Genomic DNA, 27,152 nt, shown 5'->3' with positions numbered 1-27,152 from the left:
CCTCCTAATTGTTTTTGAACATTCCATATTTAATTCTTTCTGACCAGAAGGTATTAGTTTATATAAAAAATGTCTAAAGTCCTTTCATATTAAATTCTATCAAATAAATAATCCTAAAGTATTTTTTTTGCCATAAATCCTTTTTTAAACCGCTATTATTTTCAGATATATTTAATTTTTTTTTTATCTTGATACAAGAATCACATAGTAAAAGAAGCTTTTTTTTTTATCATTTTCTCCTGTTGATCTTTGCCTCCAGCCAACCTGACAGGCCACATTGAGAGGGTGGGCATCGAAAACTTTGAGCTACTAAAGGTGCTGGGCACAGGAGGTGAGTAGCACTGACCCTTCTCACTCAGAGAACAAGTGCAGCAGGGGAGACGCTCTTCTTACAGGAGTAGTATTTTTTTGCATTCACATTGATGAAATGAATTCTGTGTAGCGCTTTTTGATCGATTTTTAAAACATTCCCCTGATACAGAGTCATAGTACATCTCCGGCCCGTCTTTCCATTTTCTTATCGATGCTGATTTTGCTTTTCTAAACAAGTTTGAACGTAAGACTCAGCAGTCCCGCCTTGACCGGCGTGTGTGAGGAGTTCGTCTCCCGGCAGAACATAAAACACAAGCAGAAAATATCGAACTTGCGCCTGTTTTCTTAAGAACAGGCACGTCGTGCGAATCATTTCTCTTTTAACCCTTCGCCCTCCGTGTTTGTTTCATCCCGTCAGCGTACGGGAAGGTGTTCCTGGTGAGGAAGGTGAGCGGCCACAATGCCGGGAAGCTCTACGCCATGAAGGTGTTGAAGAAGGCCACCATCGTCCAGAAAGCGAAGACGGCCGAACACACGCGGACGGAGCGGCAGGTGCTGGAGCACATCCGCCAGTCTCCGTACCTCATAACGCTTCACTACGCCTTCCAGACCGACACCAAGCTGCACCTCATTCTCGGTGAGGACGCGTCAAGAGCGAACTGCCTTTTAAAGTTCTCTTTCATTTCTGTCTGAAAACAAACCAAAAACATTTTTTAAATCTTTTATCGCAGACTATGTAAACGGGGGCGAACTTTTCACGCACTTGGTGCAGAGGGTGCGGTTTAAGGAGCAAGAAGTAGCGCTGTACAGCGGGGAAATCGTCTTGGCACTAGAACATCTGCATAAGGTGTGTTGTGTTTTGAATCTGAAGAGAATCGTCGTGCTCTGTGTCGTCTGTGTAACCTCTGCTTCGTCGCCTCGCCGCAGCTCGGAATCGTCTATCGAGACCTAAAACTGGAGAATATTCTACTGGATTCAAACGGCCACATAGTTCTGACAGATTTTGGCCTGAGTAAAGAATTCGATCAGGTAAAATTCATCTCCACACTGTGTTTGTCTTTTAAACAGCCTAATTTCATATTCACAGCAGAAAGTGAAACTAGGCATGTGTTCCTGTTGGGTTTTAGCAAACAATACTTCACTCTTCATACCCAAAGCCAATCATCTTGTTGAACTAGCTTTTTTTTTATTTTTTTTATTTCACTTTCAATTTAGGTCAAATCTTCAACAAAATATAATGGTCGGGCACAGTTTTTTTTTTGTGTTTTTTTTAAAACGAGAATAAACTCAAAATGTCACAAGAATAAAGTCTTATCATGATGAAATCCAAATAATAAGGGAATGAAGCCTTAATATGACCAGAATAAAGTTATAATATTGGGAGAATGAAGTAGTGATTTTATGAGCGCTCCATCACACAAAAAATAATAATTACCCAAGCTTTTATCTTAATAAAACATTTTTTTTCTCGTAATTTTAACAAGTTCTTCTGGTGAAGTTCCATCTTTGTCCTGCTAATATTACGACTATATTCTCGTAATTAAAGAAAAAGTATTGTAGCCTCACCCTAATGCTCTGTTGTAAGGATGGATAAAATAAGAGACACTTTTTGAAAATGTTATTTCTAACAGAAAAAAGTGGGGAAAAAAGAGAGAAAAGATTAAAATCAGAAATTGGATCTGGTATGAAAAGAATCTCAGATTATATTCCTAAACCAATAACAACCCATTTTCAGTTTTCTGCTGAGAACGGGCAGATTTTATTCAAAATCCTGTTATTTCACATGATCTCACATCCTTCGCAGTGGAAACGAGCCCACAGCATCACACATCCTTCATTTTACCTGCCAGTACATAAGAGGCCCTTTTCCAGAAACGTATCTCTTCCTTTTCTTTTTTTTTTTTTTTTGCAAGATTCACCTGGAAAGTCTTTATCCAGAAAAACTTGTTTCTTGGCATTATTCCTAGAGCTGTAAGCAAACTCCACGCTACACACACACACACACACACACACACAGGGCAGCAAACGCTCGCTTCCTGGCATTCCTCTCAAACAGCCACAGACGTCTGAGGAGCAACACTCTCTGATACGCGGCAGAAAATATCCCTCCATCATTTTTTAATGAACACTCTGGCAGCGTCTGGCCGTCTGGAGCTTCCAGCGGCGCTGGCCAGCCATCCAATCTGGACGTGTTGCGTTCAGAGTCCCCGGTACTTCTGATAAAACTTTCTAGAGGTGAAGTCTAGTGACTGAAGACCGTCTCTGCACGCTTTTTGTGTTTATGGGAGTTTTTCACAACGTTTCTTCCTGACTCCTCTTCCAGCGTTGTTTGTCGCAGCTTCAGTTCTTTTAGGCTTCTTGATTGTTGCTCTTTCTGTGGATTTAGGCAAGTTTATGCAAGTAGCTCTTTCCTTGTGGCCATTTCTTGAGTTGCGAAGAGCGACATACATTTAACCATTTAAGTGCCAGCTTAACTGATTTGATTAAATGTATTTTTTCCATTATTCGTTGAAATAAATCCCTGAAACGTAATTAATGTAAGTAAAATAAATAGTCTTAGATTGGTCAGCAATTGCTATTTATCTATTTATTCAATTTTAAAAATACTTGGATTTAAATTTAAAGGGTAAAAACTGTGTTTGTGTACCTCCACTGTTATGTTTGAAACATTTAGCGTAAGAAAACTGTCGATGCCTAAAACGTCAAAATGTCACTATTTTCATGAAAACTAAATGCAAACATTATAGCATAAATGGTTCTAAACTCAAATGGAGACTAAATGTTACTTTTCATTGCAAGTCTGTTGGGAAAATTTGGCGACGAAGATGTTAAATGCGAGTATCGGGCAAAACATAAAAGAACCCCTAATGCAATTAAATCGGTGTTGTTGCTGATCTTATTGTTTCAAATCCCGTCCTTCTGCTCCTGATGGTACACTTTTAAATATGTATCCTTTTACTCTCCTTCTTTTTTGTCACGTTTTAAAGAGAAGTAATGAAAATGTTGCTTCAGTTACACTCATTTAAAGGACAGAAATAACTAAATATGTGGTTAAATATGTGGGACTTTTCAAAACATTGATGGATGAAAGCTGACAAACAAAATAATTTCTGATGTTTATGCCCCAACCTGTTAAACAGCCGATATCATCACCAAATATGAAACATAAATAAATAAATAAAATATATATATTTAAAAAATCACCACGGGAGGCTTACAGTGAGTGTTAATGAATAAATTACTCCAATTAAAGGTTATTTTTTTCCCAGCTTCTGAAATTATGCTAATTCCATAAAAAAGAAACTTATTTTAATACATTCCACACGTCTTTACCAGGAGTGCCAGTAATTGTACGGGGTGCTGCGAAGCCTCAGGACATTTTTATCCGTCTACAGTGACGCTCTGAAAAGGATAAAATTGCAATTTGTAGTGAGCAGTTCCGGTTTTTACTTGGAACACATTCATTTGAAATAATCCATTAGTGATGATGTATTTTTAATTAATTTAGTTATTTTTAAATTTTTTTACGTGTCGTTTCAGCTGGACACCTCTGAGTAAAAATTAATTCGCCTCTGTGCGCCATCATGAATTTAGTAACGTTTGATGAAAACGCCTGACGACACTCGACGGTGATGTTGCTAGGCACTTGTCATTCAAATCCGTCAAAAAAAGCCTCTTCAGTTCTAAAAGAAGAACTGAAGACGCCCGCGCGGCTGAGCCTCTCCACAGACGACACATCAAAAACATCTGTGTGAAGTGTCAAGTTGAATTTTCTTTTCTTTTTTTTTTTTTAAAGACTCGTAAACTTCTATACTGACTAGCATTGTTGATGCTTCAACGAAGATGTCAGACAAAGACTGCTTGCTTTCAAAATGTGTTCTTTGGTGGATTGATTGTTTTGTTTGTTTCAGGTTGAGAGGGCTTTCTCCGTTTGTGGCACTGTTGAATACATGGCTCCAGAAATAGTCGAAGGAGGAGATTCCGGACATGACAAGGTAAATTTGTGGCTTTGACGCTTTAACACAAACAAAAGTGCCTGCTTTTTAGTGCAATGAAGTTCCCTTTTTAACTAAAAAGCCTTGGGTTTGGGCTCCGATGCGTTCCAGGCAGTGGACTGGTGGAGCCTCGGCGTGCTCATGTACGAGCTCCTGACGGGCGGCTCGCCCTTCACCGTCGACGGAGATGAGAATTCCCACTCGGACATCGCCAAGTACGGATTCGCCTATGCGGAGCGTCAGGTTTTGTTGTCGACATTCTGCACTGCTGACGATGTTGGTGTCGGATGTTGCAGGAGGATTTGCAAAAAGGATCCTCCTTTCCCAAAAGACATGGGACCGCTGGCCAAAGACCTGATCCAACGACTCCTTGTGAAAGATCCAAAGAAAAGATTAGGATCCGGTCCTAACGGAGCAGAGAACGTGAAGAAACATCCGTTTTATCAGGTGGAGATGATGGAGTGCTTTACGTCACTTTAAATTTCATTGCAAAAGTTTGATTTATTTATTTTTTTGACATTTTGTGACGCATAGCTATAAACCTTAGTGCATCTTATTTAATGTACCAAAAATTGTGAAGGTTGCGAAGGGAATGCTTCTCTTACAGGGAGAAAGAAACTGGTCAGAGTTGATGGGAGGGTCAGAGAAGGCAACTACAGCGGAAACCTATTCTTTTTAAAATGGCCTAGTAAAAGCCCAGAGTTTCTGCTGTAACTGCAGTGAAAACTGGTTGAAAAGCATGTTGCATCACACACCGATCTGATATTAATATCTGTATCAGACCGGATACTGAAAGGAATTCTAGATTGGATATCAACGTCAATGTGCCTGATCCACAGTGGTGGATCTATTCAGTCTAGTTCTATGCTTTGTGCTTATGTTTTATTTATTTTACATCATATTTACAATTCCTAATTGCACTTTCTGAACCATTTGCTGCAGTTTATTTTTTACGTTTGAGCATGTCTCTTTATTATTTATTTTACATTGGTTGTTGTACTGACTGAACAAAGTTATGTTATTTTTACACGATTGACCAGGCTTGTGAAGCTATTGGTGTATTTAAGTTTACATTTATGACCGTGTTTAAAAAAACAAAGAAACGAACAACAACACTTTAAGTCAATTCAGTGCTGATTTTCTGTATCGGATCAGAACTGGCTGATACAGAACCTCAGATATCGGTATCGGCAATGGAAGGGAAAAAACTAACTTTTGCGATTAAAGAAAAAATATATTTACATATTTAGTTTTGCTAGTTTTTATTTGTTCTTAAATAAATCCCTATACAATACATCACAGTTTGTGATTGTAACTTGACAAAATGTGCAAAATGTGAAAGAGTATAAATACTTTAGCCAGTGAAAGTCATGAGGTTTGCTAAAGGCGAGGAATGGTGTTTCATTTCTTTTTTTTTTTTTTTTTGTAGAAAATCAACTGGGAGGACTTGGCAGCGAAGAAGGTACCTGCGCCGTTCAAGCCAGTGATTCGGGACGAGCTGGATGTCAGTAATTTTGCTGAGGAGTTCACAGAAATGGACCCCACTTACTCCCCCGCAGCGCTGCCTCAGAACTGTGACCGCATTTTCCAGGTGGGTGAACAGGAGGGGATGTAAACAACCAGGCTCCGTGTTTTCAACACTCTTTTTTTTTTTTTTTTTTTCTTCTTTTCCCTGCTGTTTCCTTAAATGGATACTCCTTTGAGTTGTTGCACAGTGTAACATTCAATTCTGCATGCCCTGTTTGCCTGGGCTTTTGTGGCTGCAGGCGTTGTAAAGCGTTAACACGGATGGTAAAAAAAAAAAAGAACAACAAAAAAAAACAAACAACAAAAGCATTATCCTTTACTCGCTTTTTTGTCCGCGGCTATATTTGACGTACTTCACGGCAATTGAAATAATCGATTCAAGTTCTGAATGTCCTCAAAAGGTTGCTGTAAGTCAACATGAGTCTGTCTGTGTGCATTGGTATTCAAATTGACTAAAGGGTCTTTTATTGGAGTAATTGCTGCCATATGCAGCTCTCATTGAAGTAACAGATGTGAATGACTATTTTTGATGTAGCTTTGAACCATAATATGGCCCACAACTCCATGCCAGCTGATAGCTGTCTGATGTATTGCATGAAATTTCAACTCTGATTGCCTTCTGGATCCTTGAGCTCGGCAGATCAATAGATCCATTAACGGGCTTCTCTCATGAAATAAAAGGTTACGCTTCGAGAGCATCACCACGTCTATCTCGGTTACGCCTTCAGTCTTTGATTGCCAACTTCATCTTGGCTTTTTCCCCCTCTCAGCTGCCGTTCGCACACTCCCGAAATTTTGCGGTCTTTATAATTTGCAAGCCTAGCAATCTCTGAGATAACGACAGCAATCCCAGCTTAAGCCGCGCACTTGCTCCCCCGTGGTGCCTCACAAAACAAAATTAAAATTGCATTAAGAGCGCCAAGATGTAATTTCACGGCAGAGCAATCAAATATTCAAGCCCGGCAATTTAGGGCATCTCATTCATTCGGCATCCATCCTTCCGTCCATCCATCCATTGCTGTCATTGCGTACCACACAGCTGTGTATGTGTTTGTGTGTGTGTGTGTGTGTGTGTCGGGGGGCGGGGGTGGAAATGGAGGGAGATTAACGCCAGCTCAAAGCTCTGGGCTCCCCACAGCTGGAATTAAGCAGTCACGCAGCACAATGACAGTTTAGACAATAGCTACAGCTGGACGGCGAGCTGTCACTCAGAAACGAGCCAAGAAGAGCAGTTTGGAGGGGTTTAAAGTCAGGAGGACTTTTACGATGCTTCCCCAGCGAAGGACGCCTCCTCTGCTCTTGCTCCTTGCGGTTTATTCCTCGCTAAATGACTCGGTGAAATGTAAACACAAGTGCGCTCTTCTGTTTCTGCTCGCAGGGATACTCTTTCATGGCCCCCTCCATCCTGTTCAAGAGGAATGTGGTGATGGACGACCCCATCCAGCTGTGCGGCGGCTCAGAGAGGCCGGGCTCTGCCGCCGTGGCCCGCAGCGCCATGATGAAGGTGAGTCGAGCGGATTTGGGTCCCCCCAACCCCTCCCAGCAAAAACACACTTAAAACTAATGGCGGCAGTCGCGGCCGTTAGATTTTCTCTGTTTCTTTGTAACAAGTTCACTTTTTCCTTTTTCTTTTTGTCGAACTTCGCTTGCGTCACTCTGCACTTTGTGATCCACGTTCAGGTCTGAGCCCGTTTAATACACAATGTTTCTTTTTCTCCCGTGAACGCCGGCAATATGTTGCCTTTTGGGAAAGCAGAAACACAACGGTTTTAAGTTTGTACTTTGTTTCAATCTTTTATCTCAGGGGCATTTTGATATGAGGGATTTAAAAGAAAGAAAGTTAACAAGTAGACCGTTTTTTTTTTTTTGGTACTTTTTAAAGGTTTACTTTCACACTTGTAAACGTTTTAGCTCGCGTGGAAGCCTGTTTCCTTTGAGTACCTAGCTCTAACTATACAAGTTAAAGTTTTAAGCCAAACTAAGCTTTGTTCCATGGTTTCTCATAGAAATCTGCTTTTCAAGTTGTTAGCCTTTGTGTGTAAACGGAATGCGAGAGAAAAGAATGTTCATGTCTTGAGTAACTTTATTCAGAACAAACATATTCTTACTTATTAAACGTTTTCAATTCATTTCAATAATAAACAAACTTTATTTATCCCAAGGGGGAATTAAATTTTGGCATAAGTCATATCATCCATTGGTCCATAATATAAATAATATATAAATTCCCAATAATATACGTAGAAACTATTGATGTAACTTGAAATCAATTTACACCTCTGAAACGATTCAAAGGTGTAAATACTTTTGCAAGCCACTCTATTTTGCCCTTCATTCTTTTTGTCCCTTAAAACAGTAGTTTCTGTTTAAGTATTTTCTTTTAAACATACTTGGAGTTCATACATCTGAAGGAATGAAGAAGTATTTAGTTTTTGATGTTGACTTTGTTTGACGCCGTTTAATCTGGTTTCTGTTTACCTACTTCTGCATAATCTGCATTTCGGTCTGTGTTTGTAACGCATTGAACCACCGGTCCACCGTTTCTCTTCTGTGCAGGACTCCCCTTTCTACATGAATTATGAGATGGATCTGCAGGACAGCGCTCTGGGAGAGGGCAGCTTCTCCATCTGCCGCCGCTGCACGCACAAAAACACCGGACAACAATACGCAGTCAAGATAGTCAGCAAGCGGTACAAGCTTTTTTTTAGAAATGTGTTTTTCCACCTTGGTGCTTCACACTTTGGTATATTTATAGTTACATCGGATGCATCCAGCCCACCAGTGTCTTCTCTAGCAAAATACAAAAAAAAAAAAAGGGTATTGGTCAACCTCCTTTTTGAAGAATATCTTATGGAAGTATTGCATAAGTCATCATCTGTGAAACTAATGAAAGAAATGAGAGCGCCAGGTATGATCTCAAGCAATCCATCTCTTTTCACACAGTTGTTGCTTTTTGGTTCCAATACTCCCACAAACCCTGCTCGCATCTTGGACGCTCGCCGCTGCAGACTCTACGGCTCCTCACTCTCATTCACTGACAAATATCGCTCCAGATATTGGCGCCGCTTTATTAGGGAGGCACACAGCCGAAAAACAAACCTCATCTGTACAATCTGGGATAGAAATCATGCTTTACTCGTTGAAGCTGCTTTGGCACATTTCTTGACATTTTCAGCCCCTTGAATTTGTCGTTTTTACCACTTTACAGGTGCAAACCTCCGTATCTCACTGGAATTTTTTAGGGGCTTTAATGAGTTTTGATCAGATTGCATAATTTGTGTCACTGTCCTGCTGTAATCTTGAGGTTCTTTTGCAGCCCCAGCAGGTTTTCTTCCACCATAGCCTTAAAGTTAAATGTTTCTCATGATCAAACCATTCCCAGTTGTCTAAAAGATTAAATGGGTTTTCTCAAAGTGCTAAAAGTTACAGGTTGATGGAGAATAGTTTGTTTTACAGTCATTAGCACAATCATACCATCCATCCTTCCATTGGCTATATTCACTTGCAAGATCACAGGAGTAGTGACCCAACTTGTTCAGTTATGCATTTTTTATTAACTGATTCAGTAAAATTAAACCAAAATCCAATATAAAAACCACTGCAAGACACAGAGATCACCTGAGACATTTTTCTCTTTGTGCTCGTTCATGTCCGCTCTAGGATGGAGGCGCAGACTCAGAGGGAAATAGCGGCCTTGAAGCTCTGCGACGGCCACCCGAACATTGTGAAGTTGCATGAAATTTACCACGATCAGGTAAGGTTGGATCCGGCAACGTTGGGTGTGCGGAGCCTGTGGGACCCGCAGCCTTATTAAGTCCTAGAACTGGAACAGGGCAGATTAATGGGAGCCTGCCGGGAGCCTTTTTCAGTCTCTTTCTGCATCGCTCTCGTGTTGTCCGCGAATATCTCTGTGTGCATGATGTTTCAAAGCTGATTTATTTCTGAACCACAGCTGTATAAACAAGCTTTTTTTGTTCAGCTGAATGGAAACAACCTAGATTCACTTGCGCTGCTAATAGAGTTGCACACTTAACCCAAAGTGAGTGCGCATATGCTTTGACGTGGCTTACCTCGGTTATTTGGGAAGGTGTTTCCAAGCGTCTGACTGCATACAGGTTCATTAGCCAAAGTCCTTCATGCCCAGGAGCACCACTTTAGTCCTGATGAGCTCAGCGGGGTTATTACTGTACCTCGCAGGCCTGTGACCCAGATCAAAGCGGTGCTGCCTCGCTTCGTCTCCGCTGAGTCCTGCTTTTGTTCCTCAGATCCAGCGCTAATGAGAAACTGTACCCCGCTGCCCAGACGCTTTATTCTCCTCCATCTTTATTAGAGACCTTTCACTTTTACTCAATACTATTATGGTTTGATCTCACCGTCATGAGATCGGCGACAGGCTGCGGCTGATCCATGTTTTGCTCATTTGTTTGACATCCAGGTGAAGTTGTAACGGTTAATTAAATTTGTGCTGTTAAATGTATTTTTTATCAGCTTTATTTGGCTAGGGGATTGCTTTAATAGAGTGTGGCAAACATATAAACAGACAAGCATCAGCCCAAATATGGGAATGTTTGCTAGCCTTACTGTAGGTGTGTTTATTCCGAAATGCACCGATAAGAAAACCATTTTCTAAGCCGCTGTTTTTTTTTGTCAAGCTTTGACCTGACAATAGCAACTTCAGCCAGATTCTACTGTGTTTTTAAGATTTATAATATAAGGAAATGTGAGCACTCTATTCAGGAAACACAGTAGTCCTCTCCCACTTTGGAGAATGTGGACTGCTTCTTTTATTTTATATATATATTTTTCATTATGTAAGGATAATCTGGGAATAATATCTCAATGGTTTACGGGTGCCTCCAAAGGGTCAGTTGATAATTGGGCGAAATAATCAGGAACTAGGTCATGCTGTCAGGTTCACTTTCAAGCATTTTGCATGCTGAGGTGAACGATGTCAATCTAAAGCAGCCCAGCTCACCTCGTTTCTGTATTGTCAAATGTGTAGGAAAGTAATTTAGCAACATTATACCTCCTTATGATGAGAAGATACGCAATCGTAAAATATTTCCAAATTCAACACGCTTCAAGAATGAACAATTGAAGGCTCATAACAATAAAACAGAGCAACTTTGCTTTAATGTTTAATGTTCAGCTTTGAAGTTGAAAGTCTCGCTCTCTCTCGCCGTCTGGCAGCCTTAATGAACCTCTGACAAGACTTGGTTTGTCATACATGATGCAGTTTCCTTTTAAATAGCTTCTTTTGTGGTTCTGCTGACCTCCTTTTTAAACAACTCGGTGACATTGAAAACGACTACTGTTGCTCAGTCACAACATCAACACTGTTGTGTTGTAAGCTAGCTTGTTCCGGTAGCGCTTCCTGATGGTGCATTCTTTGAGCGTGTTTTTGACTTTCCGAGGCAGATTAAAGTGAAAAATCTCTGAAACTAATGTGTTGGGGTTTTTTTGGGTCTAGCTCCACACATTCCTGGTTCTGGAACTGCTCGGTGGAGGAGAACTGCTGGAGAGAATCAGGAGGAAGCAGCACTTCAGTGAAACAGAGGCCAGCCGCATCATGCGCAAACTGGTGTCTGCTGTCAGTCACATGCATGACGTAGGAGTGGTGCACAGGGACCTGAAGCCAGAGGTACCACACATAACTCAAAAGAGCTAAAATTATTTATTTTTTTTCACGTGTGTCTTTTGCGGTAAATGCAGCCTGGCTGGATCATATGCTTTGAAGGGAGAATTACTGTGTTTTTCTGAACTGCATATGATGTGGCTTGTTGTCACTCTGACTCTGCAATCTTCTTCAAAACAAGAGTAAAATTGTTTGACCCTAACACGGGTCAGAAGGACCCCGGCCAGTCTCGATGTACAATTTAGCAGGCTCTTGACTGAACCAAGCAGAAGGAGAGAGAGAGAGGGAAGAAAAAAACAGAAAATGATTGCTGTCCGTGTCTCGAATTGCTTCGTAGAACCTGCTCTTCACAGACGAGAGTGAGAACTCCGAGATAAAAATCATAGACTTTGGCTTTGCGCGTCTGAAACCGCCAGACAATCAGCTGCTGAAGACTCCCTGCTTCACCCTGCAGTATGCTGCCCCAGAGATCCTCAAATATAACGGCTATGATGAGTCCTGCGACCTGTGGAGTCTGGGGGTCATTCTGGTGAGTGTGCGACGCATAATACTGGTAATCGGAATAATGAAGTGTAATTCAATATGCAACATGCTGTTGTTATCTCTGTCTTTTTTTTAGTAGTCATACAAGAGGTAAAATGCATAATATTGTTGGCTCAAATAAAAAAATAGAACAGAGTTATAAATACAAACCACTGTGAATTAAACACATTTTTGTTTAGTTTGGTTCCCAGTTACTCCGTGTTATCTTTTTGTACTTTCAAATTGCCTAAAAGTTTATTAATAACAGGATGTTCACGGGTCCTTCAGAAGTCTTACATTCTGGTATTTAAAATTAAGACTATAAAATGTCCTAATTATTTAAAAAAAGTGTGTCTTAAATACATTAGTCACAGGTTTTAAATTTCGTCTTGGCAGGACCAATTTTCTTTTCTGTCAGACAAAAAGTTGAGTCACAGGCAGACATCGTTGCGTTATGTGACTCACTACTAACATACCCTTGTTAGCTAGCTAGTTTTTTTTTTGCGTCTATCCTGGGTAAGTGCAAATTTATCGCAAGTTGGCTGGACAAAGGTCGTACATTTCAGTGGAGATACGAGTCTTAAATTCCATTCGTAATGGTCTTAAAAAGGTCTTGAAATGTCCAAAATTTGAGTTGGTGAAACCTGCAGAGACTGTGAATAGCCGCGCTACTTGTACTAATCACATATGAGATGCGGAAGACGACTTCCGCATAATGTAGCAGTAAAGGCGTGTTGCTCCTAATATTAAAAAACGGAATGGTTGCAGGTAGGCACACATTTTTTTTAAAATATATATATATATTAAACATTAACTAAAGAGAAAAAGAAATCTGAAATCAACCACAAAATTCTGGTTTGTTAGAGAACCATACAACATTTTTCACTAGCTTTTAGGGAACATTCTTTATGATGACTCCATTATATAAATTCATAATACTCACCATTTAAATCCGCAGATCCTCTTTAAAGTTTTTCTCTGAGGTTAATCTATCCTAATCTTAAACTTTATACTCAGCCGATTTATTTGTCTTGTACAGTTTTTAGATTTCAAAAAAATGAATGCTGGGTATCGTGCATAATTTCCACCTAAGCTCCTGGTGTCCTGTGGTAACCGCACTCGATTTAATCTGCACCACAGAACAGAAAACGACCAAACCAGCTCCCGCAAAAAAATGCCATTCTTATCTAGTCCTTTTAAAAAAAAAAAAAAAAAAAAAAAAAAAACATTTCTGGATGAAGGAGGAAATGGAAAAGAAGACGTTGGGTGTGGACAAAGAGAGGCACAGATAGCAGAGAGACATTTCTGCTTCTGTTCTGGCCAGTCATCCGTTCAGAGCAACGGTTTTTATATTTATGCGCCGCTTTGCTGTTCTCCCTGTGGGGGTGTGGGAGGGGGGGATACATCATAGTCTGCTTTATGAAGCTTTGATAAAAACGGGTTCTGACATGCTGTGTGCACAATGCCCTGCAAGCCAAGCGAGCTGAGACGGTAGCCAAAAGTGCTCTTCCCCCGCTGCTGTCCTTTTTAATGAGAAATCTGAGGGCAGACGTAAGTGGGCGAAGGTGAGAGCATCCGGTTTGCTCAACCGAGCACAGGACACTCTACTTTTTAGTGCCGCCGCAGCCACGGTCAACAACCTCCACCATAACAATGAAAAAATGCGGACGGTCGTGATCGGTCGAGAGCGCTTTTAAAGCGTGCCATATAAGCGCCGGCGCCTCGTTCCTTTCCCGGCTCTGTCCCAGGGCGCCGCGCCGTAAAGTAAAAACAAACATTCAACGGTTTGCGCGCCACACTGGGACGACGTGTTAAGCACCAGGGGTTTGATGAGTCGGTCTCAGGGGTTCGGCGGAGCTTCTGCCGCAGAGGTAAAGACACACTTGTGTAAAGTCGTGATGACGCCCCGCTTTGCCATCACTTGCTGCAGAGGATCACGTTACATTGCTTAGCCAATCAGTGCTGCGGAGGAGCCCTGATTGAAGGAGCTCCACTCTCAGCAGGGATTTGAACTTGTGTCTTTAATCACTTCAGCAAAGCTCACAGTTTTTACCAAATTCTGTAGCTTTCGGTGTAGTTCTAAATCTGCTCCTTAGTCGCATCTTTTCGGGCTTGCTACTGCCTCTAGTGGCGTGGGGGTGGTAACACAACAAATATAATTACATTACTAAATCAGAATACCGCAGTCTTTATTATTTATTGTTAATTTTTCATTATCTTAAGAATGTAGAGGTAATTAAATGATCTAAACAATACCTTAAAGTGGTTCCAGTTTCTCTCGATGGCCAACCTGTTGAAACTGTGGCAAATTTTAAATACCTTGGGTYGTTCCTGGACAGTCAGCTCAACTTTGCTGAAAACACTGACTATATTTTGAAGAACTGTTCTCAGAGACTCTACCTTTTAAGAAGACTTAGTAATCTTCTGAAAGTGACCCAACTACAGTCTAGTTGGGTCAAATGTCTTGAATTTGGAAAAAAAATAATCATTTTATTTATCATGGAAGAAGGGTTCAGTGAATGCGCATATGAATCTGATGGGTTCGGTACCTCAAAAATGGTTAAGAACCACTGCATTAGAGCATATATTGCCGGTGATTAGGTCTGTGCCCCTGATGGATGCTGGTTTTCCTCTTGTTTCAGTACACCATGCTGTCTGGACAGGTGCCTTTTCAGTGTCAGGAGAAGAGCCTGACCCACACCAGCGCTGAGGAGATCATGCACAAAATCAAGCAGGGGGATTTCTCTTTTGGAGGCGAGGCCTGGAGAAATGTGTCCCAGCAGGCTAAGGACCTCATACAAGGTGAGGCTGTAACCTCTCACTATGTGTTCTGCTACAATATTAAAAAGACTTAATTAGATGCAAAAATAAAGCATCTTACATATCAGTGTATTAAAGTAGTTAACATGGAGGTAATTTGGTCTAAGACACTCTTCAATACAAATGTTGGTTTTCAAGCACATGTATTCATATTCGACTGTGTATTATTCTATTAGTTTTCTGATGTTTTATTCTTATAATTGAGTAATTTCTAGCATGTTTTGGTGTAACCCGATCCTAATTGGTGGAGGACTATTTTGCCCTCATTTCCAGCTTCCTCTCAACCTCAGCAAAGGAACGAAGTGAATGACAGTCGGACAGGGATTGGGGTTGTCCCGTCAGACCGTCAGTTCCTGAAACCACACAACAACATAAAACTTGTGAAAGTGCGCGCAGGGTCAGTGTGACCCCGCCGGACTGCGCACAGAGTGAAAAAAACTTGTGACTCCATCTCTTAAGAGGTTGAAAAACCTGGTTTTTCCAACGCTCTCAGTTCATACTAAACTCAATAAATTTGCAGCAGAGAGAAGTAGCTCCATAATCCGTTTCTACATAAACATGGTTGTTGTGGAGTTTTTCCATCTCCACAACAACCATGTCTTTGGAAGCTTCACACTTTTTCCGTTATCCACGTGATTGATGGAACGGTGCTCTGTCAGGTGTTCAAAACTTGGAATATTATTTTTGAAACCCACTTTAAACGTCCCTTCATTGCAATAACTGACCTGTCTGCTCTGTTCCCTGTTTGTTCACTAATGTTCTAACAAACCTGAGACCTTCATAGAATCTGCATTTATGCAGGCTCTGTCTTATTGGTGAATTTTGACCAAAGACGATTACCCTTGACTTTATGTCGGGGTATCAGAGTAAATACCGCGCATCTGGAAAGCATTCACAGCTAGGGCTGTTGTAAACGATTATTTTAGTAATCGAGTAATCTATAGATTTTTCTTACGATTAATCGAGTAATTGGATAAAAACAATTATGAAATAAAATATTGGTAMATMTTCCATAACACCAGTGTTACTATCGGATATSAACATCAGTCTAWTTTTTYCACATTTGWGCTTCCCTACCAGTTACTTTTTTGTAGACCGGGGGAGCAATACGGGATATTTACGGCTCCTCCGTTCAGAAACTCATCTACCAGCCATGTTCCGCCTCCCGTTTGTTCAGACCGGGATGATACAAGTTTATTGTGCGGTTTGTCCGTAAAGCTGCTCTTACCCTGTAAGCATCAACCCTCAGCCGCCCGCCGTGTTCAGTCTCTCCGCTCACCTGTATAAATCCGCCGATCAACCAGCAGCTCCGGAGCAGAAAGGCTGCCGAACTCCCGGCATCGCGCCGGTCATTTTAAGGATGTTTATTGGTCCCACAAAAACGATGAAAACCCAGAATTATCACCAATCAGTAAAATCCCCGCGGGCCGAACTTGAAGATTGGACGTTATGCCGCTAACACGTAGCTTCCGTCAACAACTCAGAGGCGGAAGTCAGAGCTCCGCGCAACRCAAATAATGTTCCGGCTGAAACACGGTGCGCTAAATGATAAAACATAAATTAACGAAGCTTCGAGGTAGGTCAATTTTCCTCGAGGAATTTTAATAATCGAGGTACTCGAATCACTCGAGGAATCGTTTCAGCCCTATTCACAGCACTTCACTTTTTCCACATTCTGTTATGGTACAGCGTCATTCCAAATTGTATAAAGCTAATTTCTTTCCTCAAGATTCTACACACAAACACTCCATCGTGACGATGTGGAAAATAGTTCTGAGAGTTTTCGCTAATTTATTTCAAACAGAAAACCAAGATATCACATTTATGTAAGTATGTAGAATTTTGCGGAAAAGATAATAATTTAATACTATTTGGAATAGGGTTGCAATGCAAGAAAATGTGGAAAAGTACTGCGAATGCGTTCCATATGCACTGTACAATCGCTGTAATTTACATTAAAGCTATGCAACACTTCATTTCGCTTCACTATTATGCACCACTTTGTGTTAGTCGATGACATTGCACCCGCTCAAATGTTCTCATGTGAAGCAAACTGGTTCAAAGGGCATGAAAACCTTTTCTAAGCTGGGATGTAAACATGTCGGCAGCAATGCAGATAAGACGCACAGATTTGAACTAAGATATAAAATTGCTGTCAAAACAGGAAGTTTGTCCTCAACTGAACTTCAGTGGAACATTCATCATGTACTGAATTATACGGTATATTAAACTGGTTTTATGAGTAACGTGTATCAACTCGCCACAAGCGTCTCGGTGATGAAGCATTTTCTTTCTCTGTCATCATTATGTCACAATGTTGATTTTTTTTGTGTGTGTGTCTACAATTACCCACTTAAACTAATTAATGTTACTTTTCCCTTCTTTTTTTTTTTTTTTTTTTAACTTGAGCACCTGACTCCTCGTTGCATCTTTATTGACTATGAGGCTAGAAAACCTGTTGTTTAGAGCCACTTCTTCTTCCTGGAACTGCCTGTTACTGTCTGTGGGTTGCATCTGATAGATATCATAATGACTTGTTATCAAACTGTAGGTGACCCAGTTACATAATTTAGATCACCGTTTTTAAATAACTGAATCATTATTCAGAAATTTTACATACGGTGTAGGGCTGAAACAAAATAATTGTCAGCTGATTTAATAGTCGATTAATCGTTAACTGGAGTATGCAGACTCTAAAACAGAGTATTTGCTGAAAGAATGACGTACTCAAAGAAGTAATTAGGTCAAAACCTAAAAAAAAAAATGTCTAAGATAAAATAAAAACTTTTGTCTGTAAATCTATTGTATGCAGAACTCCTCAAGTGGGATTATTAGCTTCACCCAGTTCAAATTTTGTAAATAAGATCTGTTTAGCACCTTTTACTATCTAATTATTCACCAGTAACCTAAAAACAATCAACAGATCAACTCTAGTATGTATTAATGAAGGCAGAAAGCGCTGAGCTCTTTTACTTGTTGGCTGCCGATGCGTTCTTTGCTACAAGTGCTCAAGCGTTCATTAAAAGTCATTCTAATATTGCATTTTAGGCAATATTAGATGCTTATGTTTATTTTCTGAGTTGAATTATTTTTTATTTGCGTCTTTTAACGTATTTCGAAAATTGTATAATTTGCAAAATTTGACCATTTTTAAAAATCTGATTAATCAATTAATCATCAGGATAAATCGATCACTAAAATAGTCATTAGCTGCAGTTCCACTATGGTGGTTTAAAGCTCTTCCCTGTTTGAACTGAATCAGAAATGCAGACCATTCCCAATAGATGGTGACCTGGATAAGTGAAATGTCGCTCTGCCCCAATCCATTTCCTGTCATATCTTTCAAAAAATAATTCTTTCTTTTCAAAACATTCTTGCTTTCCATACTTTTATTCTTTCAAATTTCAATCCGTTTGAGAACAAAGTCCTCATTAAGAACATTTTTAACATGATAATCAAGCACTGGAGAAATTTCAGAGCAATTTTACACGCAATCATCATCCCTACTATCGCCCCCTGCTGGCTATTAGCCAGCAGGAACATTGCGAGCTCTGCGTTGGCTTGAGCACCTGCTCGGGGGAAGAGAATCACTTCCTTTGTGGGACTCACACATGACTCACCTTCCTTGCTCGTGTGTTAAGTGAATTATCTGAGTCTCTTACCCCCCCACCCCCCTGCAGAGCTGCTGACGGTGGACCCAGACAAGAGGATTAAGATGTGCGGCCTCCGTTACAACGCCTGGCTCCAGGACGACAGCCAGCTGTCCTCCAACCCACTCATGACCCCCGACATTCTCGGCTCCTCGACTGCCTCCGTCCACACCTGCGTCAAAGCGACCTTTAACGTAAGAGCGCCGCGAAAGAACCCTGTTGTCAGAAAGTAGGTGAGAATGTTCTTTCTATTCTAGTAGCGCTCTCCTTCTGGGAGCCCGCTGCCAAATCCAGCGAACCTCGTTTAAAGAAGTTGTGGAGACGCTGCAGAGTCGTCGTTTGATGTCGTCGCAGCTGCATGCCGTTTGGGTTGTGCGTCCGCTGGCTTTAGACGTCTTCTGGATGCGTCTCAGTTAGATTTGAATCTGGATCTCCACTGAACCATTTTAACACAAGATTATCCTCTTAGCTAAACCATTTCTCTTCATTGTTGAGGGATTTTTCTTTTCTTTCCCGTTTGTTCTGGGGAAAATCATTCCCACCGCATGATTCTGCCACCACCACATTCAATAGAGAGGGATGGTTTGTTTGTTTTCTGCCACACTAGGCAGATTACAACGGAGTTGCTGTTGCTAAAAACAAGCCTGTCGCTATAAGCAGTTGAAGGGCAATTTTGTTCACAGAGACGTTATAATCCATTTTTTAACGGTTTTGGTTGTGTGTGGTTTTTGTTTCCATTTTATTTATTGTTTTTGGTTGTTGTGTTTTACTTTGGATATTTGAAATATTGTCTAGTACTCTTTACAAAATGAAAGTTTATTGGTCTGTGAGAGAGGGCGAACTTGCAATATTATGGCAACTTACTTGAAAACAATATTATCGCAAAAATTACTGGGACAATTTATCAGCCTGCAGTATTTGTTGTGGCGACAGGCCTGATTAAAAACACAGCTCTGTATTTAACAAACGCAACAGAAACGTTGGACCAATAAAACTAAATAAACATTTGACCGACATCGTCGTCTTCCCTCCTGTTTCGTCTCAGGCTTTCAACAAATGCAAACGGGAAGGTTTCCGCCTACAGACGGTGGACAAGGCGCCGCTGGCCAAGAGGAGGAAAATGAAGAAGACGAGCACCAGCACGGAGACGCGCAGCAGTTCCAGCGAGAGCACCCACTCTTCCTCCTCCTCCTCGCAGTCTCAAGAGAAGACGCTAACGGAGGGCGAGCCCAACCCGCCGCCTTCCAACAGCCCCGCCGTCAAAACGCCGGGCGCCGAAGAGACGGACTGCGGAGACCAGGACGCACTTTCGGCCTTTCGCTTCTCGGAAGGACAGTGAGGCGGCAGGCGACGGATCCGGACGCAGTTTTTGCTTCGACGGACCGTGGAGTCGACTCGGTCTCCGCCTCCAGCTCTGTTGCATGGACGTCTGCATGTCACCAGAACCGAGCATGCAGCAGGAGCAGCAGCTTGCACCGTAATATCAGTCAATCAATCAATCAATCAATCAATCAATCAATCAATCAATCAATCAATCAATCAATCAATCAATCAATCAATCAATCAATCAATCAATCAATCACCATTAGCAATAGCCTCTCTTCTTTTTTCTTTATCTCTGACTTTCACACTTCCTCTGTTATCAATCAGGGTCTGGACCAGGCAGAAGTTGTCTCTGTTGTCTTAAGGGCTGCCCCACCGTCCCGGTTCAGGAAGATGGAAGGGAGAGACGTCTTTACTGTCGTTATTAAAAAAACGAAACAAACAAAAAACAAAACGGCATCGGTCCTCTCCTCGTTCTTTGTATCTGTCCGTGTCTAGGCGTTTTTTTTTTTATTTGTTTTTTTTTTTAAAGGGAAACCTGTAGTATTCAAACCGTGAACGCTTTATAAGGGAGGAGAAGACGCCAAACCAAACCTCGGGTGAAATCGCGTCCGAGAGGCGGAGCTTTTATTTATATGTGAATTTTAGACTGTAATCTATTTATCATAAGCTATATTGTTAACTTATTAATGGTTCCAAATGAGCCTGAATAGATATAATGGATACATGCGAGTATTCAAAAAAAAAAAAGAAAAGAAGAAAAAACAGATATTTTTTGTGTAAGTACTGTTCCTTATCCGCAGAAAACGTGGTGGGTTTTGTAGACATGACTGCAGCTGGCTGGTTATTAACAGTTATGTAGACTTTTTAGTGTCTTGGACGCGAAGAAAAAATAAACAAAACAGCCGACGGTGTTGATGATTGTTAACTAAAAAAAATGTATGCACAAAAGATTAAAGAAGCAAACGTGAGCATTTTAGCCCAATGTGTTTTGTAGTTTCTGCCCAAAATGAAGCGTTTCTTGTGACCCTGAGAGCAGAACTGAGTTTAGATGTGGAACTACTTTAAAACTTAAAATGGCCGCTTCTCTAGCAAGGTCCAATCCTCCGGGTCAGCAGCGGTTAGCACGGCGGTGGGTTTTCCTTGGGTCGCGCTGTGTCCAAAAAAAAAAAAAAAAAAAAAGTGAAAAATTTTAATTGCGCCCTTCCCACTACAGTCAATTAGATCTTTGGGAGAATTCAGATCCGCTCGATGTGAGATGAAGTAGAGCTTTCTCTGATTGACGATTGAAATGGCCGATTTCAAGTGGTCTCCCGTTCAGAAATGCAATTACTTTGTAACAGGAAGGTAGTTTTTGTTGTGTGTGTGTGTGTGTGTGTGTGCGCCAAAATTGCAGCCGAATCAAGTAATGTCCGGTTTCCAGCTACGAGTGCAGAGGTGGGGATATTTCAGGAGCCTGCAGAGCAGCAAACAAAGTCGTGTTGCTTTCTTGGAAGTCTTCAAACTTTTTTTGTTTAACAGCGACAATAATAAGTATTCACCCATCTTGCATGTTTTTTTTTTTTTTTTACATTTTTTTTACTGCTTTGTTAAATCAGTCATGAGCAAGAAATTTTTTTTCAGTTATTTGACAAAAAAAAAACAACCTTAATCTCAAAAGTGAAATCTGATTTCTACAAAATGATAAAAAATATGTAACATAAAATCAGTGACTGCGTAAATATTCACACCCTTCAAGTCGGTCTTTGCAGTTTTCCGCCAATCGTCCTCACAAAACTGTTTGAATTCTTTCGGGTGGCTTTTCTAGTCCCGCCACAAGACGATTTTTTTCTCCTGTCTGATGCGTCTTAACAAACCTTTTTTCAGATTTGCTCGTAATTTTTAGTCTTCATGCTGTAATGGCAGCCAGGTGTTTTTGTATTACAATAGACTCACAAACTCACTTCACTCATGTGATTTCTATTCCACTAATCATAATGGTACTACCAACTGGCTGGACCTCTGTTAACTTAAGTCAAGTCACTTTGAACCAAGTGAATATTTATTAAATCACTTGTTTTATGTTAAATACTTTTATTTATTTAATTGCAGAAACCAGTTTTCACTTTGAGGTTAAAGGAGGGGTTTTTTTGGGTGAAAAACAAATCAACTTTTTTTTGCTCATGATTGATTTGCTAAGTAGGTAAAAACATCCGAGGGCGTGAATACTTTTTATAGGCTCTGCATGTCTGACTCGGATTGTTCTTCATCTCTGATGCTGCCCTTGCTCCACCTCCCGTGTGTGACATAAGGAACCGTGTAGACGTTTGGTTAGTCCTAGGTTTCTAGTGCATGATATAATGTGAACTGAAACATAAACCACTTTTATCCTTTTTTATATTTATGGCCTTTGAGGCAGATTCCTACTTGATTCAGTGTGAGTTTGTTTACTTGCATATTGGAGAGCCCCGATTCAATGTGGGACTTTCAAATTTTAGTCCTTTGATTCGTTCTAAATGTACCAAACCCCGTTCTTTTTTAACGAAGACGCACCGATTGAGCTTTGACCTGCCAACACCAATTTCAGCCAACTACAGTTTCTTTTTATAAGACGTTTTTGTAGCTTTAAGGTTTTCCGTTATTCCAAAACAAGGTTACTGTATTTTCCACACTTCAATGAATGGCCTATTTTAAAACTTTTTTTCATATATACGGCGCACCGCATTATAAGGCACATAGAATAGATGTTTGCCAATTTGTTCCATACTCTACTATTGCACATCCACATTTGTAAGGAAGTGATCTCCGAGTACTTTATATAGTAGGCTGCCCCAGTCATTGTTTCACTCACGGTGTTGGTGTTGCGATATTGTGCCCAACTGCTTTCTGGGTAACACAGACCAACCAACAGGCTGCCGCCGCGGTCTCTGTCTCTCTTCTCCCACCCCTCCCCCCTGGCTTTAAATGTATTATCAAACTTTATTAACAAACCAGCGTTCTGACAACTATCCCAGCATGCACCGCGCACTTCTTCTTCTACGGGAGAAAATGAAGTCAGCGGCTGCTTACCGTAGTTGCTAGACTTGTTGTGGCTCAATATTGGTCCATATAGAAGGCGCACCGGATTATTAGGTGCACTGTCGGCTTTTGAGGAAATTTAAAGTTTTTAGGTGCGCCTTATAGTGCGGAAAATACGGTAATTGATTTCTGATTTGAAATGCTAATACTTTTTAGCATCTCACATTAGAGATTGGCATGGCTTCTGAGAACGGAGAGCCTCTTGAGATTTCTAGAAGGCTGCCAAATATTTTCAAATCCAACATTTCCATAACAGAAAGAGGTCCAAAGCTCTAAAAGGTCAGCCTTCCTGCAAAGACTTCCTGAAAGTATGGTTTTTAAGAGCTGGAGTGTTGTGTTCACTGCCTTGTAAAAAGGTGGGATGTTTGAGTTTCCCATCGGTGAGAGCTGGTAAAGCTAAAAATGGTCTGATTTCAGTCGCTCTGTGCATCTCAACTTTTCTCCCTGTGGCCTAAATATTCTAACGTCCCAGTGTTCTAGTCGGTATAGTTCGACAGTTTTTAACGCCGTGTCGTGTTAGTTGTTATGCCTCTCTTTCTACTACTTACTGAAATACTGTATTTTGTTGATTTACATATATATATGGGGGCACAGGAGGTGGGATGTGAAATCAAAATCCCGAGCTTGACCACTGTGTCCACTCAAACATTCATTCACCATCTTCCATTTTAATGCACTCTGACTCTGAACCAAAGCATTAACTTTTAAGGTAGCCGCCGCTTTAACCTGCATGGACACTCTTTCCTTTCATGCAATTATGCAAAGAAGTGTTTCATTTTTTTTATGTTCGAAATGTTCAACATTACTATTTTTTTATTTTTTTTTTTACAGTTGACTACTTTTTTTTTTCTCAGCACACCCTCATGCCTAAAACTATGCACCTCTTTTCGCCTCTGTGTCGCTTTTGTCCTTTTTTTTTTTTAAATAAAGAGAACTAATCAAATGGGTTCAAACATAAAAGGGCGTAGCACAATGTACACGTACTGTGCTTATTTTTTCTTTTTCTTTTTTTTTCGTTTTTCATCCGATAGCATCAACCATAAAAGAAGAAGTAGAGTGGGGATCGGTTGCCTTTTTAAAAAACAAAAACAACTGGAATCCTTGAAACTAAACACTACAAAGCTCTCGTCTAAGTTAGCTCGCATGAGTTCCCCGTTGCTGCCTCATTAAGCCTCTTCTTTTGTTTGGGTGTATTAATAGCTCAAGTGGAGGAAGAGGAAGAGTGTCCTATATTGTGCTCTCCTCTGGGAGCCGTGCTCTATTAACTGATGCGCTGCGCTGCTGTTTGCTCCAAAGAAAATACCGTACTCCACTCCGCGTCTCTGTGGGACCAAGCTTCACTTTCTTAGCAGGGGAACGGATCAGTGAATCACATTAAAGGGCCGGTTTGGCTCCAGAGTCTCCTGGGGACGACTCTCTCCCCTCCTCTCCCCTCGCCTTGACGAGCGCCATGTTTGCTGTCCCGCTATGGAAAAAAAAAGAGAGACAGAGGGGGAGAGAGTTACTCTGAATTTGCAAGTTTAATGAAATTTCTCCATCTTCCGCCATTTTGAAGTTGAAGCGTCACACCTGATGGAACTAATTATTTTATTTTTATTTTTTTAAGAATTCAAACACTGTTTGTGTTAGCAGAGACAGAGGTTAGCATGTACTGTTGCTAAAGTAACTTTTTTTGGAGCGTTTCTGTGTGTGTTGCGTTTATTTTTAAAATTTTTTTTTTTTTTTTTTTAGCACCGAATGCACGGCTTCTCTTGTACACCGTTGGGGACAGGTCTGCTTTATTTCTTTGAACAGAGCCGATCACGGCGCTGAAGTGCCCAAACCGATTTTGACGTTTTAAAAACGACGCGGCCCTTTAATGAAGCGATTCTCCTGCCAGGAGCACTTGAGGAAAGACTGCAGTAGTGTTTCTATTTCTGCCTCAGGAAAAAAAAAAAGAAAAGGGGATGGGGAGGGATTTCAGAATGGAAAGAGGCTCATCTTGTGTGTGTATTTATTGATATAGTCTATAATAAGGGAACCACTTTTATCAACCTGAGTATGTTACAGCGTATTTGACTGAAATTTATCGAAATATTCCCAATAAATGTCTGTTCATGTCAGCAGCTTTGCTGTTTTTTTTGTTGGTTTTTTTCCGTACTGAAAGTAATGTAATGTTTATACTCGTTTCACTGACAAGGCGGAGGAGTCCAAATGGCTGTCGATTTACATTAGAGGAAAATATAAAACTTTAACAGATCTTCTTATACCTTGACAATTTTTTTATTTTTATTTTTTGGCTTAAAATGACTCTTTACGTCAACTCGATGCAAAAGCAGCCATATGGGAAGTGGTTCCTGGATTCTGACCTCTTCCAGGAGATCATTGTGACATGAATTGTATTTTTATGTTTTTGAAGGGGAAAGTTTGTAGTTTTGCATGTGTAGTATGGGAGAATGCGTGACGTCGTCACCATTTATTATTTATTTTTTGTTGTTGTCATATTGCATGTGCTGCCGCTCAATTCCGGTTTCTATTTTCCAGTGTCGATGGGTCACAACGTACTGTAGCAGCAGATCCCTTTGAAGCTGAGCAATTGTGCGATCACAAAAGAAACAAAACCAAGCTTTAAGGCCAAAAGAAGAAGAAGAAAAAAAAAGTGCTTTCAGTTATTTATTTATTTTTTATATGTAAGCGTAAGAAACGACCTTATCCCCCTTTTCAGTCGTTTATCTGTCTGTTCCTGTTCATGGCTGTTCTGTAATATAAACCTCAATAAGAGTACTTTTACCTGATACAAGAATATACGTTGTGTTTATCTGCTTTGTAGAGCACTGTGGAGATCCTCTTTTTTTTTCAGGTCACATCGGTTACTTTAACTGACCGAAAGAGGGAAAAAAAACAACTTAATTTTCTTCAATAAAAAGCTTTTTACTGGCTGACCACATCTGCATGTTGAATATGTTTTCACCAGTTCTAAGAAATAAAAGGGATTTAAATGCATGCCAGGTTTGTACAAAGAGTGACCTCTAGGTGGCGGTGTTTGTCAATGAATCTGATGGAACAATTGCATATTAGCATCTGAGCTACCACGTTTTCTGTTTAATATGTCGGAGGTAAATCATTTTAATCCTCTTTAGCAGGATTATTTTGATGACGGGTAAATAAATAATGGCTGCTGTGTTCTTTGTAGTAAACGAAACAGTTTTGTACCTATTTAGTTATCTAATGCTTCTTGTAGAAGAATATTTGTGTCTGAAGTTGTCACACCTAAAATACGGCTAGTAGATCCATCAACACAATCTTAAAGCATTTAGTAGATGTAGTAGCAAGGATAAATAGTGATAAAAATCATTTTGAGCAAGAATATATAGGTAATGTGTATAGTAAAGATGAATGAAGTCACTCTTAAGTTTTATCCAGTTACGATATTTTCTCCCGTTCTTTCTAAAAAAAAGTTTCTAAAAGTTTACCACCGCTACAAATAAATATGAAAAACTCAAATTATTTTAATTAAAACGTAATTTTGTAATCTTGTCAGCTAAAATCGCATAAAACTCACACTTGCCTCATTAGTATAATGGGTTTTGTGTGCCTGGCCTACGGTTGAATAATATTTGGCTGAAAGACTCAACATTAATTGCAGAGTTGTGTCATATCGCATGCCAGCAGCAGAGGGCGCTCTCTGAGTCTGAGCTGTTCCTTAAAGTTGAGAAAAGGGTCATTTCATGTGATTTATTTTTCAATTTTTATGTGTCTAACATTTCAAGTAAATTCTGAACACATAAAAACAACACTTGGGAAAAATGTCAACAGTTTGAAAGTTGTATAATTTAAAGCTAATTTAATCGTTTCAGCCACTTCTAAAAGAGCTGACCCTGATTAGTTATAGGTAACTAGTTTTAGTTACCTGACTTCATTTACCAGCCCAGGCTGGTAAATGAAGTATTTCTCAAAAAGTCATTGAATGCAACATTTTCTTCAGGAAGGAGAGAACAAAAGACTTTTAGTCTGTGTAATTTTGTCTGAAAGGCCTGTCCCGCTATTTTTGTCGCACCTAAATGTTTCACATCATCAAATAAATGTGTATGTCAGACAAAAATGAGCTGAGTTAAGGAAAGAAAAAAAGGTTTCTAAATCAACTCGATGTTAAATCATGAATCACCTGCCATAACCGATTACTGTATCTGTATACAAGTGCATATATATATATATTGCATCGCGGAAGAGAGAACATGTTACCCCTATTTTATCCTCTCTGCACTGGTTACCTGTCCATTTTAGAGTTCATTTTAAAATTCTTTTATTTGTTTTTAAATCTTTAAATGGCCT

General features: G+C 40.2%; 1 protein-coding gene across 3 annotated transcripts in view; it reads left to right on the top strand.

The window, feature by feature from the left end:
* The window catches only part of rps6ka5 (ribosomal protein S6 kinase, polypeptide 5), a 27,247-nt gene extending 6,281 nt beyond the window's left edge, over positions 1 to 20,966 (top strand). For 2 of the 3 annotated variants that reach the window (XM_017302525.1, XM_017302524.1), the window contains exons 2-18: positions 260 to 331; positions 731 to 949; positions 1,044 to 1,159; positions 1,240 to 1,341; positions 4,224 to 4,307; positions 4,419 to 4,522; positions 4,604 to 4,754; positions 5,737 to 5,898; positions 7,213 to 7,338; positions 8,391 to 8,524; positions 9,495 to 9,588; positions 11,305 to 11,475; positions 11,807 to 11,998; positions 14,634 to 14,793; positions 18,492 to 18,655; positions 19,507 to 19,938; positions 20,112 to 20,966. In XM_017302525.1, coding sequence (XP_017158014.1) covers positions 793 to 949; positions 1,044 to 1,159; positions 1,240 to 1,341; positions 4,224 to 4,307; positions 4,419 to 4,522; positions 4,604 to 4,754; positions 5,737 to 5,898; positions 7,213 to 7,338; positions 8,391 to 8,524; positions 9,495 to 9,588; positions 11,305 to 11,475; positions 11,807 to 11,998; positions 14,634 to 14,793; positions 18,492 to 18,655; positions 19,507 to 19,800 — 2,211 coding nt within the window. In that variant the 5' untranslated portion in view covers positions 260 to 331; positions 731 to 792 and the 3' untranslated portion in view covers positions 19,801 to 19,938; positions 20,112 to 20,966. Of the gene's footprint in view, positions 1 to 259; positions 332 to 730; positions 950 to 1,043; positions 1,160 to 1,239; positions 1,342 to 4,223; positions 4,308 to 4,418; positions 4,523 to 4,603; positions 4,755 to 5,736; positions 5,899 to 7,212; positions 7,339 to 8,390; positions 8,525 to 9,494; positions 9,589 to 11,304; positions 11,476 to 11,806; positions 11,999 to 14,633; positions 14,794 to 15,084; positions 15,761 to 18,491; positions 18,656 to 19,506; positions 19,939 to 20,111 lie in introns of those variants that run through there. The other variant, XM_008399136.2, reaches the window with a different exon arrangement.
* Positions 20,967 to 27,152: the final 6,186 nt, after the last annotated feature.

This window comes from Poecilia reticulata, linkage group LG22 (assembly GCF_000633615.1).
Source record: "Poecilia reticulata strain Guanapo linkage group LG22, Guppy_female_1.0+MT, whole genome shotgun sequence".
Taxonomy (NCBI): domain Eukaryota; kingdom Metazoa; phylum Chordata; class Actinopteri; order Cyprinodontiformes; family Poeciliidae; genus Poecilia; species Poecilia reticulata.
The sequence above is the reverse complement of the archived record's forward strand: the minus strand, read 5'-3'. Positions and strand labels throughout refer to the sequence as shown.